Source organism: Myotis davidii, unplaced genomic scaffold, assembly GCF_000327345.1.
Source record: "Myotis davidii unplaced genomic scaffold, ASM32734v1 scaffold18, whole genome shotgun sequence".
In the NCBI taxonomy this organism is placed as follows: domain Eukaryota; kingdom Metazoa; phylum Chordata; class Mammalia; order Chiroptera; family Vespertilionidae; genus Myotis; species Myotis davidii.
Genome location: NW_006292696.1, coordinates 9348784 through 9365183, shown reverse-complemented (window position 1 = coordinate 9365183; position 16400 = coordinate 9348784). Strand labels below are relative to the sequence as shown.

Sequence of the window (16400 nt, the reverse complement as noted above, 5' to 3'; positions counted from 1 at the left end):
CCCCCACTGGGGGGCCTGGCCAGCCTGGATGAGGGCATGATGGCTGTTTGCAGCTGGTCACACACCCTTCAGGGTGGGGGTCCCCACTGGGGTGCCTGGCCAGTCTGGGTGATGGTCTGAGGGCTGTTTTCAGGCTGGAGTTCTCCCAACTGTGCCTTTTTTTCTTTTTTCTTTTTTTTTTTTTTAATTCTGGGCCAGCTTTAGCTCTGGCTCCAGCTCTGAGGCCTCTGCTACTGAAAGCAGGTATCTGGTTTGTTTGGGTTCTATAATCGAAACAATGTATAACTCCAGCTCTGAGATCCCGGCCAGCTGAAAGCGGGTTTCTGGGGGTTTGTTTAGCTTCTATATTTGTTACAGTGTTTCAAACTGCAAGCTCAGAGGCCGGCAAGGCAGGCGGGGAACGTTGGAGTCCTCCGTCACTGAAGCCAGCAAGCCTCATGTTAGTTTCAAGCTGCCTGGCTGCTGGCCGCCATCTTGGCTGGCAGTTAATTTGCATATCGCCCTGATTAGCCAATGGGAAGGGTCATGGTCGTAAGCTAATTACCATGTTTCTATTTTATTAGATAGGATAGGTTGTATTATTTTACATAAAAACAACTATAAACTGACTTTTTCCCACCCCTGTATGTGTATATGTTTATATATACTAAATCTATGGAATAAAACTGATTTTTAAAAGTCCTAATCGCTGTACACAGATGTGAACATTAGACAGTAAAGAACGCAGATAAGGGGGAAAAATGATTCATTTGAAGTATGGTGTTGGAGGAGAGCTCTATGGATACTCTGTACCACCAGAAAGATGAACAAGTGAGCCCAAGAGCAAGTGAAGCCTGAAACATTGCTGGAGGCATAAATGACAAAACTGAAGCTGCCCCACTTTGGGCACATCATGAGGAGTCAGGGTTATTTGGAAAAGACGACAATCCTGAGGAAAATAGAAGGCAGCAGTTAAGGAGGAAGACCAAACATGAGATGGATTGACTTCATAAAAGAAGCTGTGGGCACGACTCCTCAGGAGTTGAAGAGGGCTGTTGAGGACAAGAGGACAAAGTATTGTGGACATCACTCATTCATAGGGTCGCCAGAAGTCGGAGCTAACTAAACAGCACGAAACACACCAAGGTCCCCAGCTATTCAAAAGCAAATTGTTGTTTTTGTTTGTTCGTTTGTTTGTTTTATGTTTTATTGATTTTTTACAGAGAGGAAGGGAGAGGGACAGAGAGTCAGAAACATCGATGAGAGAGAAACACCAATTAGCTGCCTCCTGCACACCCCCCACTGGGGATGTGCCCGCAACCAAGGTACATGCCCTTTATCGGAATCGAACCCGGGACCCTTGAGTTCACAGGCCGACGCTCTATCCACTGAGCCAAACCAGCTAGGGCAAGCAAATTGTTTTTATTTCTACTAGAAGAGACAAGATTGCTAGTTTTGTGTAATTTGTAATAATTTTAAATTAAAATGAATTATTTAGAGCTTTCCTTAAATTCCAAATTAGAGATCTCTAAAGCAGTGCTACTCAAAGTCTGATCTAGGGATCCCCGGAAGCTTCCTGGGACGTTCCAAAAGAGCTAAGGGAAGTTGCCAGGCCTCCAGTAGCCCAAGCCCAAAGCTGGCTCACCTTGCTTTCTCTTCCTTGGACCACTAGCTTAATTGCTTCATCTCTCCAGACATTCGAAAGAAAGATTTAAGGAACACTGTGTAGCTAAAAGTGCAGACACAGCCACTGGATCGCCCTGCTTCCATACGGAGACAACAAAGCCTGAGACTTCCATTGAAATTCAAGTTCAGAAATGATCTATAAAGCACAAAATCTGACATTTCACTTGATTATGGCTGATTTCCTATTCTTTCACATCATAAGATTTGAATTTGAAAATAGTCATAACACAAAAAGTAGGTCATCTTTGATGTGGGATGAACACTGGGCCATTACTTGATGGTCCTCACTAAGATGCCACTAGGTAATCACGTCTGCCTCACCCTCGGCCGATGATTTTGAGCTGCTCGGGGTCTAGAAGTGATTTGACAGCACAGAAATGGTGTCCAGCAGGCCATGTAAAGAGCAGAGTGAAGAATAGGATGCAATTACGGAGTCAGGGCAATCACGCAGTGTCTTTGGAAGGTTTGCATTGCTGAATTTAAAGAGTTGTGGCTGACAAGTGCTCTCCTGAAAACTCCCTGCACGTTTCATCGGCCGTGGACTGCACTAGGTGTTGCTCCTTTGCACAGCACACAGGCCCCCGCCTGGAGTGGAGTGGGTTCTGACTGTGGCTGACAGACTTCTAAGTGGTCGCAGAGTGAGTCATAAAAATACTCACTTTCTTACATTCAGTTGTGCCACTTTCCAGAAATGTCTGTCTGCCTTGCTCCATTAAAATACAATTTGATCGCTGTTGTTTGCAAATGTTTTTTAGAGGAAAAAAATGTTTAATCCACTAACGAAGCAAGATAAGTTTCTGGGGAACAGTGAGCCTTCTCAAGGGCTTACCTGGCTTTTCGGGGAACATTAATTAAATCACCCTAAAATGTATGAATACCTCCAGCAATTTATGGAACACAATGGGTGGGTATGTTTTATATCCTAAAAAAAAATAAAGTAAAACAAAATGCATATGGTCAGTAGGTTTGGGAAATTCCAGGGGTAAGTAAAGTTAAACAGATTGTTTATTGCGGGATTTCCTAAATTCTGTTAAATGTTTGTAACTATAAGAGGGGGCCAAAATATGCAGTGACTCAACAATATATGGACTATAAAAGCCTTTTCCATGAAGCACATGACACAGACTTAGTGTTCCTCAGAACATAAATTTTTACTAGTAGTTATTTAAAAACCAATAGAATTTTAAATACTAATAAGGCAGTAATATACTAATTTTTTTTACAATGAGGTATTCAATTCAAAAACATTTTTAAAGTGCTGTAATAGAAATATAAAGGGCAGGGAATTTCAGATAAGATAGTTCTTAAAAAATATAAATCATCCATGACTAGTGTAAATTATTCCCAACCCATAATTCTCAGTTGTCAGAAGTTGGTTGTGATGACTGAGAATTAACAGGTTAAAGCAACTACTGTGTTATTGTATAACTATTGCTATGTTAGCTGCAATGAGAGATAGATAACTACCCTACAACATTCAGCAGTCCAATTGAGGAACTAAGTTTAAATAAGTAGCAAGAAAAAAACAAGTCACTTTAATTTCCCCCTTTAAAAATAAATGTCACCAGCCACCACTGATTAATTTTGGGGGAAGTTCATATCCTTTGTACAGTAAAATTCTTCTAAAATGAAATATTTACTTAGTAGATAACAAAGTAGACATGTAGACTGACATTAAGAGAGAAAAAGTTTTTAAATGCCATGTTATGTAATAAGAAAATGTCATAATTGTGAGAACCTGTTCAGTTATGTGTTTTTAAAATGGCATTTTTACTCCTTAGCTCTCATATACTAGATGTTTTTACCAATATTTGAAAGACAGCTTATTTATCATTCATGTCTTATGAAAATTTGCATATTTATATATTTATCTATCCTGCTCTGAGACTTGTAACATTTTATACAGTTTTTAAGTCCTCCAAGTAAATTCCAATAAATTTGTATTTTGGATTATTCATAGGCCGTCTGAATTTATCTGGGTTGTGGTTTTAATGATAACAATACAATAGAATTTAATGACTAAGTTTCTAGAGTCCCATGAATAAAATATAAAAGATGAATTTAATTTGCAAGACATTAATGAGGAGTTCCTGTGCACCACCCCCCTTCTGATATCTTTTACAAGAAATCTAATTATTTTCACTCATTATAATTATGAAAGCTGTAAAAGTCAGGTCATATATATTTGCATATGTTTTATTTTTTAATCACTTTGAGGGACTGCTAACTGTTCCTCCAGAGAAAATTCAAAGAAAAAGAAAACTAGGTCTGCTTTCAGGTAATCCACATGGTATCTGAGCTTGCTTTGAACTCGACTACCATTGCACTGTCAGGGATTTTTGGTCTTTCATCTTCAGAAATCGATGATGCAAGCACATCTGTTTCCTTTCCATTTGCAATATTATATACTTGGTTAAACCAAAATGAAGTCAAGAACATTGGGGTTTTTAAGACCAGCACTAGCCAAGTTGTATACACAACACATTGCTCTCTGGTGTCAGATTCCAAAATCCTAAATATCAAAATAAACTTCAATGTTTTATTATAATTTCCAAACACTTTGGAGAGTTCTGTAAGTGTCCTTGATTGAACAGCTGGGTTTCTCATTGTGCACATCCTTGTATTTGCTCATGAAATAACAGCAAAGGTATTAAAAAGAAGGTACTTGCTAACCTTGTTGAGCATTGTATTTTACAAGTAGAACTCAACTTTTTTGCATAAAAACTCTATATCATCATCATCATCATCATCATCACCCCAATTTACAAGTGAGAAAATGAAACATAGAGAGCAGTTAGGAAACTTGCTCGGCTATTACATAAGGAGAGCTATATAATGAAGAACCTTTGGATTATTCTATGTTGTTATTGGGTGTCTTTTTTATTCATTCAGAAGATGTTTAATGCCAGCCATGTGCCAGGTAGTGTGACAGGAGCAAGAGACAGAGGTATAAACATGATGAATACCTTATCAATGCCAAGCGTCTGGATAAACCACCATTGCCCAAATCCACCTGTGCATTGCATAATTATTTTGTTAATTCTATTATATATTCAGGGTTGAATATATTCGCCCTAAAATGTATGAATACCTCCAGCAATTTATGGAACATGTCTGGGTGGGCATGTTTTATATCCTAAAATAAATACATAAATAAAATGCATATGGTCAATAGGTTTGATAAAAGTCTGGGTTTCATAATAATGTTTCTATCTATTTAACAGCTGCTAGGCATCTCCTATGCAACTGTAGAGCAGTGCCATAGCTGGTGCCTCTTGCCTGCAGAGAGCTGCTGTTAGATTTGTGGTGCTGGACAAAGACGGTAGATACTGGAGAGAGGAAGCTGCAGGACCAGAAACACACCCCTCACTAGGTTAGACTTAATCCTCTATTGGAAATGGTGAGAGTTTCCTCTCAACCTCTTCTTCTGAAGATGGCTGCATTTGACAAAAGCTTTTATAAGAAAGAACACATACACACACAATTGCCTTCTGGTTTCATAAATACCTTTATTTATGCTTATATACCAATTTTGCAATGCATTTCTAACTATCGAGGTTAATTCTCTAAGCAAATTTCTTTTATCTTTCCATTTTAAACTATTTTATCAAAGGTGGGATTGTCATTGATTTAAAACAATTTCATAACAGAGATGTGTGCAAATAACAAATGAGAAATTAGGTTATATTTGAGATGAAGCTCTGAACTGTGAGGGTCCCCAGGGTCATATTAGGAAAGTTCTCTTTTAGGACAGATACCGCCGTCCTGAGGATAAATTAAAGAATATAATGAGGTAGATTAATGGGGGGTGAGAAGCTCTTTTCTGAGAATCTGTTTCTTATGCCATTCCCTTGAACTTTTCTTTAAAATCAAAGTTTTATATGCAGAAAGACATTATCTAACAAAACAAAGGGCTCTAAGTGAGATCACACTAATAAAAATGTCGGTGGTTTATAATATAATAAAACTACAATTTTGGTTACAACATAATTTAAGATGTTCTCAACTAAACAAGCCTTTTCAAAATCATTAGCTATTATCCAGAAGCCTATAGATGCAAAACCAGAAGTTCAAGTCTCAAGAATGCTTGCAAAGAACTGTATGACTGCATCATTGCACCTATGAATGAGGAGGACTGCAAATTTCTAGAAAAGTTAAGACGCTGCCTGAGCTGTGCTATAGTTTATATAAATTTTCAAATCAAGGGCATTGCAGTTCTTTGAAAAATATTTTTTTCCACTTTTATGGATGTCTTTCTCTCTCTCTTTGAAGGCAATGTTGTTTCTTCAAAACCATAAGAGCTAAGAGTCAGAGGATTGTAATTATAGACCTCAGTGCTACACTAGCTAGTCACATGTCAAAAGGCAAAGAACTTAGGCAATCTTTTTAATTTGTTTCATTGCTTTTGAAATTGGGGGAGCAATATCTGTCCTGTTTCCTATACTTTAAAAATTCAACTATCGAGATACAAAAGTTCTTTGAAGAGATAATTAGGATACACAAAGATAATATATTCTTTTATGGGAGGTTGTGGGGGATTAGTTCATATAATATCAGTATTCACTGGATTTCATTGCATGCTTCCCTGTACAGCATTGTTTACAATCTAATATGTGGTTATTCGTTGCAGTTACTTATTAGAATATATGTGCTTATTCTACTCTGCCCCACGGATTGAAAATATCATTATAACAGAGGACATGTCTTTATTGTACAGAGTCCTATCCCCAGCATCTATGCATTGATGAGCATAGTACATGCTCAGTAAATAGTTGTTGAATGAATGGAAGTATACCTCCTAAATGCACTGTTCATTGATAGTGTACACAATACATTTGTATTTATTTCTTGAAACTATTAGAATCAATGTTGTTTTGAGGTTTGTTTTGGAGAGAATTTTGGAATTCAGATATGCTACAAAATCAAATTTGGAGGTCATGTCGATGAATATTAACAAATTAATGACTCCCTTAATAATCATTTCTCTTCTGACTTGAAACTCAAATATCTTCTATGGAGGGGAGAAGTTTGATAGTATTCAGTGCTGTATTGATAACTTAAATGATATTCCTCTTCTTTCGTCTTCTCTTAGAGCGCCATCAGGGTTATGTAATAATATGATAATGTTTGAGAGAATGAGATTCATACTCAGATAAATCTAGGTTCAAGTTCCAACTATGCCACTTCCTAGTTGCAAGACTTAATGTGAGCCGTTAATTTCCCTGAGCCTGTGATTCCTCTTGGGGGCCTAATTATGCTTCCCTCATGAGTTTGTTGTGGGGATTAAATGTGCTAATATACTTGAGGTGCTTAGCATGGTACCTAACATATAATAATGCCCTCTAACTATAGCTATTGTCATTTACATAATTCATCTACTAACCTTATTCTGTCTGTTTTTCATTTTGTGCGTCTGTATGTGCGTGTGTGTTTTCTTTACAGATGGGTATACCACTGACGACATTGAGTTTTACTGGCGTGGGGAAGATAAAGCAGTAACGGGAGTGACAAAGATTGAACTTCCACAGTTCTCTATTGTAGACTACAAACTCATCACCAAGAAGGTTGTTTTCTCCACAGGTTTGTATCAGGGAAGAAGGTTAAGGTAAAAGAGTCATCATCGTTTATAAACAGGGGTCACTTATATCAGGATCGGGTCCCAGGGAAGGATGGTGACTCTAGAAGACGGATCTGCTGAAAACCCGCAGGTCCCCAGAAAGCCCATTGCTCATTTGCAGCCCATCTGGTTACTTTCCTGAAGGCACCCCCAGCAATGCTGAGAGACTTAGCGCTGTCTCTCTGATTGGCCAATGAAGGGACTAATTGTTGTGCACAGGATAGAGAAAGGAATGAAGACCTGGGTCAGTTGTTCCCCTGATTGTATGCATCTCACAGAATTGATCGTCATTCTTTCAAATACGCTGGGAATAACCAAGTCACAGTTCACTCAAGTCTGACCACAGTGAAGTTCTCTGAAGAGAGTAGGGTAGGAGAATTTCACATTTCCCTCGGAGGACGGGAATTGCTTTATGTAGTGTGACTCCCTGTTTTGCAGGTAAACACCTTTCCAGATCCTGAGGTTATCCTGATGCCTTTGCTGCCCTTACCCTGCTAGTATTGAGGTTTTAGGTTGTCAAACTTGGTTTAATCAGCACCAATTTTTAACAAGAAAGCCCAGTAAAGTGGTAATTTGCTACGTCACTCATTAAGAGGGAAAATAATCAGCCCACAGGAATATGTCTCATTGAAGTGAATCCCGCACATGGAAATAGCTAGCCCTATAACTGTAAATTTTGAGTTTCCCCTCTGATTTGGGTACTTCCTGTCCCTAAAAACAATTTCAGGCAAGAGTTGCATGACTTAGTAAGAATACAGTGTAGGCTTTGGCTTAAAAAAAAAAAGATCAATAATAACAGAAACTTTTCGTAAGTATGAAGTCTTTTGAATTGCTGAAACTCTATAGAAATGAGTTCCTACTTAAAATACTCTTACTTTCATATCAAGACACTATTTATCAGTGTGAACCATTTATGTTCTAAGGCTGTGCTCTGTTACATATATTGTCTAAAGTATAAATCCCTGATCACCACAATCAAAGGATCCCGCTTCAGGAATGTGATGGTTTAGTTGTATCTCCCACAGATATTGCTCAGGAATAGTGATTCTCCATCTCTGAGTAGGTCAGGGATCCCTTTATGAACGGGGTGGGGAACCTTTATTTCTGCCAAGGGCCATTTGGATATTTATGACAGCATTCGCGGGCCATACAAAATTATCAACTTAAAAATTAGCCTGCTCTATTTGGTCAAACTTAATTAACTTGCCACTAATGCCTTGGCAGAGCTAGACCAAATGATTTTGTGGGCCTTATGTGGCCCATGGGCCGGACGTTCCCCACCCCTGCTTTAGAACTTGGATGAATACACTGATTTTAGAAAAAAAAAAAATGATGCCTACACTTGAAACCCATCCTGAAATTTCAGGGAGTTGCGGCATTGTCTGAAGTACAGCCATTGACCCAGACTTAAAACCATCCTGGGGCTTTGTGTGTGAAGAGCTAGCTATCTTTTACTAGCATCAGAGTGTGCAACCTGATTCTTATATGCAAAACATACCTTAACGGGTGGACTAGCTAAGAAACAATTGAGGAAAGACAAAGGGACTGTCCCAAATTGTTTTGTCATCACAGTTTTAGATAATGAGTATTTTTTGATCCAGTACCTGAGGCCGAGCAGAGAAAACCGGGAATTCCGTTAATGATGAGAATGGGATGTAGTCAACATGGAGGAACTCCTGTCAATTAAAAACCCAGTGTTCTCAGACATCTTTTGCAGAAGAAAGTGTTTACTCTTCACCAGGAGCTAAACTTGAATTTAGGAAAATATACAGACTGTTTAGGGGCCTTTAAAGGAAAGTATCCTACAAGTATTGATTGGTAATGATTATCTAAAATTGCCTTTCTAGGTTCCTATCCCAGGTTGTCCCTCAGTTTTAAGTTGAAGAGAAACATTGGATACTTTATCCTGCAAACGTATATGCCTTCCATCCTGATCACTATCCTCTCTTGGGTCTCCTTCTGGATTAATTACGATGCTTCAGCTGCAAGAGTGGCATTAGGTAAGCCATTTTCTGTCTGCTTGCGAAGTTGACTCATGCATGCGTGCGTGTGTGTGTGAGTGTGTGCATGCATGTGTGTCCAAAAATGCACTTTCTTTCCCTGGAATTTGTAACACATGATGAAACCAGACTGCACACATTACAAGGATTTGACTCTGAGACTTTGGGTGATCTGATTCAGCGTAAAATCAATTAAACACATATTAAAGCTCTTTCATGTCAAAATTAGTTAACTAGATAGCTGTTGGTAATGTAATTAGCCCCATCCGTGTGATATTTTTATTGAAGCATAATTCATGTAATATCGCTTGATAATTACTAAATTTCTATCTGTGCTTCTTTACCTGGGAAGATGTCCCTCCCATCTTTTTGTTTTCTGAGCAAAAAAACAGGAAATGTAGTGTGTAAAAAGTAGCTAAGCAGAAAGAAGTCTAAAGTCTTATGAATATTTTGGACTGGCATGGCAGGGGACAGGAAAAAACCAAGCAAAAATTTTGGGAAATAATCTATGGCATCAGATATCTAATGCTTGATTTTTCTTTTGTTATAAGACCAAAGAAAGAGAATAAATTCTATTTCATGGACATTTTTATGATGCTAACTCCAGATATGGTAAATTTATGACCTTTTACACAATCTTTATTACTCTGAATTCTGACTAATTCCTTTCAATTTTGAAATGTTAACTCCTCCACCATGAGATCTCAATGCAACTGTTACTTCCTTGGGGAAGTCATTTATTTATTCATTCAACAAGTACTTGTTGAATGCCTACTATGTGCCCTGCCAGATACTCTCAGCACTGGAGATGAATCTGTGCCCTTCTGGAAGTTATGTTCTAGCAGTCAAAGATAGACAATAAATTGAATAGCCATGCAAATTATATAATATGGTCAGTTTGTTGAGGGAAATAAGCAAGGGGGAGGTTAGTTATGCCAGGGGGTACAGTTTAGAATAATCAGGGTAGGATTTACTCAGAAATTGTCAATGGGACAGACTTGAAGAGGATGAAAAGCCACAGTTACCTGGATAAGAATATTCCAGTCCATGGCAGTGAGGCAAATGCAGAGAGAGTTCAGGAGCTAGGATAGTGTGTGTGCGCGGGGACGGAAAGATTATGAAGTGGTTTGGGGGCCATAATAAAGGCTTCGCTTTTATGCCGAGCAACACAGTTATTGAGCAAAGAAGTAACATGATTTGATTTCAGTTTTGAAGGAATCACGTTGGCTGCTGTGTTGAGCTTAGACTGTGGTAGTAAAGGAAGGAAGGGAGAAGTAATGACCTCCTGTTCTGAGTCCAGTCCCTGTGCCTTAACCTCTTAAAGTGCTAGAGAGCCCCCCTCTGTAGGGCAGCCACTGTTACGCATTCTTTTGGTTTATGATGTCATTTTCCTCCTGGTACTGGAAGATCCTTTGGAGAAAGGTCAATATCTAATTTTGCTTCCATTACATCTATAGTGTCTCTCATAGAAAATGATGTTCAGTAAATATTTGCTGAATAAAGGGATGAATGAAATTTGTAAATATCTTATTTCAAAGTGAATATTTGTTATCTATTTTATGTCTATTACATGAATAATAAGTAATATATTTACTTCTTTATATAAATTTTATTTTATTTTTTCCATCCCCATTTATCCCTTCTATACCCTCTTCCACCCCCGCCCCCTGAAATCACCACACTGTTGTCCATATTCATGAGTTCACTCTCTCTCTCTCTCTCTCCTCTTTTTCCCCCAATTCATCCATCTCCCTATGTGAACAATTTATTACTAGGTCAGAAATGCCTTAAAATGAGATTTAGATAAATAGTAAAATCAGCGTTGTCAGTTTTATGATATACATGCCATACAGGATAATCTGTGGTTGACATAAAGAAGAGAAAAATGAAATTGGGAAATGTTTCAAAGAGATTCATATTGTAATAAAAAAGAAACATCTGAGAACTGTAAGATACCTAGCTCTAAAGCAAGGCCAGGCTTTTTCTGGTCATGCTCAGAATCAGATGTTCAAATTTATTTTTTCTGCTGAGCCAGTGTTGCCCAGTAGTTGAGCATCGACATGCACCAAAATGTCACTGGGTCAAATCCTGGTCAGGCCAGAGGCCTGGGTGCTGGGCTCGATACCCAGTGAAGGACATGCAGGAGGCAGTTGATAGATGTTTCTCTCTCATTGACATTTCTATCTCTCCCTCTCCTTCCCTCTCTGTCTAAAATCAATTAAAAACACACACATATCTATTAAAAAATTATTTTTTCTATATTTGTTTTAGGAGCATGTATACAAATAAGATAAAAATTATGATCTTATTAGAGAGAGAAAATTAAATCAGGAAACGTATGTTCCAAAAAAAATCACAGAAATGAAACGTAACTTCTGGGATGTGTTATTAGGTAGTGTTTAAGGACACAGCTTTCTGAGTTGGAGAGGTCCCAGTTCATATGTAGACTGCCTAACCTCCCACCTGCGGGATCTTGACTCTGAGCTCTGCCTATTTTCACAAGGAACTTATCCTACCAGGGACTCTGGACCCCCGTGCTTTTTCCTGCATAGCAATGTCTATCCCTCCAATCATACCTTTGAGGGAAACTACTCCCCCAGTTAGAGGTGCTTACATAGCTGGACGAATAATTATAATTATAAATGCTATTGCTTAGTGTGGCATTTTCCATAAGGAATCTTGCAATACTTCTGTATACTTTATCTGTGTATTATATGCCTCGGTGCCCAATTTAGAAACATGAAGGTTAGGTTTCAACTTCTATATTATCCTCCATCTGCAGTTTCCACATTTTTACAATCATTTGTCCATATCATCTATAAAATGCATTATTGATTTTTGTACTGTTGTAATTATTTTATTTCCCCTTCCTAACAGATTATTCAGGGGGCAGGGGGGAACACTTTTAAGGAGTATTCTTTATTCCTGTCTTGAATGCTTCTCTATACCTGCCCCCATAGCTACCAGAGTGACTATCATAAACACAATTTGCCCCTTTATCTCCCTGCTCCAAGCTGGCCAGTGGCCCCACATTGCCTATAATTTCAAGGTCAGACTCCTCATTAGGCTCTGTACATATGGCCCTCCATGATGTAGCTCTTACTTAACCGTCTGTCTCCTTACCATTCTTCCCACCATATCCTCACGTACCCACGTTGACTTTTTGGGAGTCTTTCAGTGAGCTGCATACCTTCACCCCACACAGAAAGCTCTCTCTACCGCCAATGCCCTTATGTCTAACTTGAACTTCACTTTTGACCTTTAGTCCTGGGTTGGCTGGGTCACTCACACTCATTCTTCAAAACGGAGCTCCAAAACCTGTGTTTCCTCTATATTCTCAACATACAGCCTACAGGTATCTACCACAGCAGCATTTAAATCACTTTTCAACCTCCTCCCATTAGATATATAACTGTAATATATAAATATAACTAAAGAAGGATTCTAAATAAGTAATGTTTATTACAAATAGATGATTTGTGCATATCTCCAGGGCCTGTCGCAGAGCTGGACTATAATAAGTGCCCAGTGAATATTTTGTGGCATATAGGAATGACTAAAAGAGTACAGTAATCTTTCCAGCTGTAATGAGAGCAGCGAGGACACAGGAGCATCATTATTCTAACTCTCTTTTTTTTCTTTTCCCAGGAATTACAACGGTCCTTACAATGACCACCATCAACACTCACCTCCGGGAGACTCTCCCTAAAATCCCCTACGTGAAGGCCATTGACATGTACCTGATGGGGTGCTTTGTCTTTGTTTTTATGGCCCTTCTGGAATATGCTTTGGTCAACTACATCTTCTTTGGGAGGGGACCCCAACGCCAAAAGAAAGCAGCCGAGAAGGCGAGCGCCAACAGTGATAAGATGCGCCTGGATGTCAACAAGGTAAGTGTGGGGGCAGGCCTTCCTTGCTTCTTAAACTCATAGAAGAATGCCAGCAATATAGGTCAGAGGTCTTGTTTAACAAATGAGGAAACCATGGCCCAGGGAAGAGAACGGGTAATTTTCCACAAATCGTGAAGATAATTAGCGATGGAGGCATAATTACAGCCCAAATCTGTGACACAACATTTAGATGCCCTTTACCTTAACACTAGGGTTGCCCAGACCACAGTCACCTGAAAACCACCTTGGTGACTTTTTCAATATATGAGTATGATATGTGCTATTATTTACTTTATATTTCTTGAATTTTACTCACATTATTTAAATTTATTTAAAAAGGAAATTTTGTATCACATAAATCAGTATTACTTGCTAAAAGATAAGCTTAGGTATAAATAAATAAAAATTTTAATGATGTTATTAAATACTAGGTTATACTAGATGAAGGCTCGGGGCCTGAGCTCTGCATGCTCTTGGATTTAGAAGGGAGATAAGCAAGTACAGAGATGTATTTAAGACTTACTAGCAGCAAACTGAGACTTTCTCTTTGAAGTCATCAGAAGGAGGGGGGGGGCGGGGGAGGGGAGAAAGGAATCATTTTCTCCTTAAGTGACAGATAATTACTAAAGGCCTTGCACATGTGCCACTTAAAATCACTGAAGCATTTGAATACAGGAGGCCACTATCCTGCTTAAATCAGGCACAAGCAAAGAATAATTCCCAGTTATAAACTGGTTCATTCTTTAAGGCAGTAATTCTCAGCCTTCAGCACCTGGTTGAATGACTGGGAGAGCAGTAAAAATACTGAAGGCTGGGTGTCTTCCCCAGATATTCCAATTTGATTGCCCTGAGGTATGCCTGGGCATCCTAGTTCAGAGTGCTGGAACTAGGAAGACAGTAATCCTTCTAAACCTCTGGAACTGTTACCCATACCACTGATTATATAACTGATGTTTTAATATTTCGAACGTCAATTTAATTCCAAGGATAGAAGACCATAAATAACATCTATCATTGAGTTTTATTTGGAGCAAATCCAGTGAAAGCTGCTGGCTCACTAATGTCTCCACGTATCCATAGGTCTGATAATTGATGGGCTATTCTCTAACCAAAGGCACTCCTTTCCTGGGATATGTTATTTGTAAGGATGCAAATCTTACATAAGGCCCTTGAAAGCCAAGGAACCAAGGCCTGGGAAATTGTCAGTTTCTTTCTAGTGTCTGAGGCAGTGGTTCTCAACCTTTTGGCCCTTTAAATACAGTTCCTTATGTTGTAACCCAAACCATAAAATTATTTTTGCTGCTACTTCATAACTGTAATGTTGCTACTGTTATAAATCATAATGTAAATACCTGATATGCAGGATGGTCTTAGGCGACCCCTGTGAAAGGGTCGTTCGACCCCCAAAGGGGTCACGACCCACAGGTTGAGAACCGCTGGTCTGAGGTTTCAGTTATTGAAAACTGTCCATAGATTCCAACGTAGCATTGAGGCTCTCGGGCTGGGCTATTTGAACCCATTTTATGATTGCCCTGATACAGAGGCCTTAATAAAGGAAAGGAAAGGAATAAATAAATAAATAAATAAATAAATAAATAAATAAAAGCTGTCTCATATTCTTGCCATTTGAAATGAGTCTAAATCAATTGCCTAATGCAAAGCTGACTTAATACCATCTGATCTTTTTTTTTCACTTTCATCTCTCCAATTTTTTTAGACCAATTTGCATTTAAATGACAAATTTAAGACCTAGAGAGTGGCATGTTGACAACAAACTGATGGTTTTAAATTCAGGGTACTGAGGTGGAGGTGCCCTGTGGTGGTGAAAAAGCTGGTTCTCTTGGCTGACGGTGGACCCACAATTCAGAATATAGAATACGAGAGAACAGCAGACATACCTACACTTCTTCTAGTGCAGTGACCAAAACGCAGGCAGCCATGCCCCAGGGATCTCTGGGCATGCAGACATTTCAAAACAGGGGGGAGGGGGTTGCTTCTGGTACTTAGTGAGTAGATACAGGCCAGGATGCTGCTGAACAGCGATGGTGCATCATGCAGCTTCCCCATAATAAAGAATTGTCTCTCCTAGAATGTCAATGTCACCCAGCTAAAGACCCCTGCTCTAGTCCAATTCTCTGACTTTAAGTAATGAGAAGCTGAGGCCCAGAAACAGTGTTTGTCCTAGTCTTAAACTCTCTAAGACAGGTGGTTTCTCCACTTTCATTGATCACCAAGCATAGCATTAGAAGAGCAGGAGTTACCATTTAGCACAATGTTAGTGAAGAACTATTTTGAGGTCAGTCAAGTGCAAGACTTACTCTCCGTTTAATAGTTGTGTGACAATAAGCAAAAGAAAATGAGTCTCGCTAACCTTCAGTTGCCCCATCTGTAAAACAAGGTTAATTCCTCTTTCATAGTTTTTTTATGAAGAGTGTTTGTGATACTGTATAGAGGGTGTAACATAGTCCTCAGTACATGGTATGCACTCAGTAAGTGGAAAATATTAGTAATATATTAAAATGTTATACACAGTAGACATTATCCATCTAGACCTGTTGGCAAAGCTTGCTTGTGTATTTTACACGAATAGCTTATAACAAACTCGGCTCATGAGCCACATGCGGCTCTTTGGCCCCTTGAGTGTGGCCACGAAGTTTCAATCGCACTGTATGTGCGCACCCGCACGTGGTATTTTGTGGAAGAGCCACACTCAAGGGGCCGCAGTTTGCCGACCCCTGGCTTATAGGATGCACTTCCATCCCTAAAAGAGGGAATTATCTGCGGAGAAATGTTTCAGGTCAGAAGTTGTAAAATCAAAGCAGGGAAATCATGTATCATCAACAGGTATTAGCTTTAGAATCCATAGCACATGTACTACTTCAAACGGTATCAGTCATTTCTGAGGTCAGAATATTGAAGCTCCTTGATTAGATTAAGGCCTGAAGGTGACCAGCAGCCTTTCACATGCCCCTGGTTTCCTTTTGACCCCAGCACGAAAGGTTAGGGGAGACCCACCTGGGGTTCTGACTGCACAGAGCTTTCTTTGTGCGAGTGTCATGATAGTACCACCCTATTTTTTTTAATCAATGATGTCCCTTTTTTCCAACTGTAATTCTTAAGTTATTTTTTTGTTGTCCAAAGATTGGGCACATCTAATCAGCTAAGTATTGTTGGCTGCTTTGGAAAAATCAGCCGGTAGGGAGGGGATTGACTTTTTCATGATCCTTT

At 39.0% G+C, this 16400-nt stretch overlaps 1 protein-coding gene across 3 annotated transcripts in view; it reads left to right on the top strand.

Moving 5' to 3' along the window:
• The window catches only part of GABRB2 (gamma-aminobutyric acid type A receptor beta2 subunit), a 202536-nt gene that overhangs the window by 156840 nt on the left and 29296 nt on the right, over positions 1-16400 (top strand). For all 3 annotated transcript variants that reach the window (XM_015565654.1, XM_015565655.1, XM_006766319.2), the window contains exons 7-9: positions 7108-7245; positions 9130-9282; positions 12931-13172. In XM_015565654.1, coding sequence (XP_015421140.1) covers positions 7108-7245; positions 9130-9282; positions 12931-13172 — 533 coding nt within the window. The remainder of the gene's footprint in view (positions 1-7107; positions 7246-9129; positions 9283-12930; positions 13173-16400) is intronic.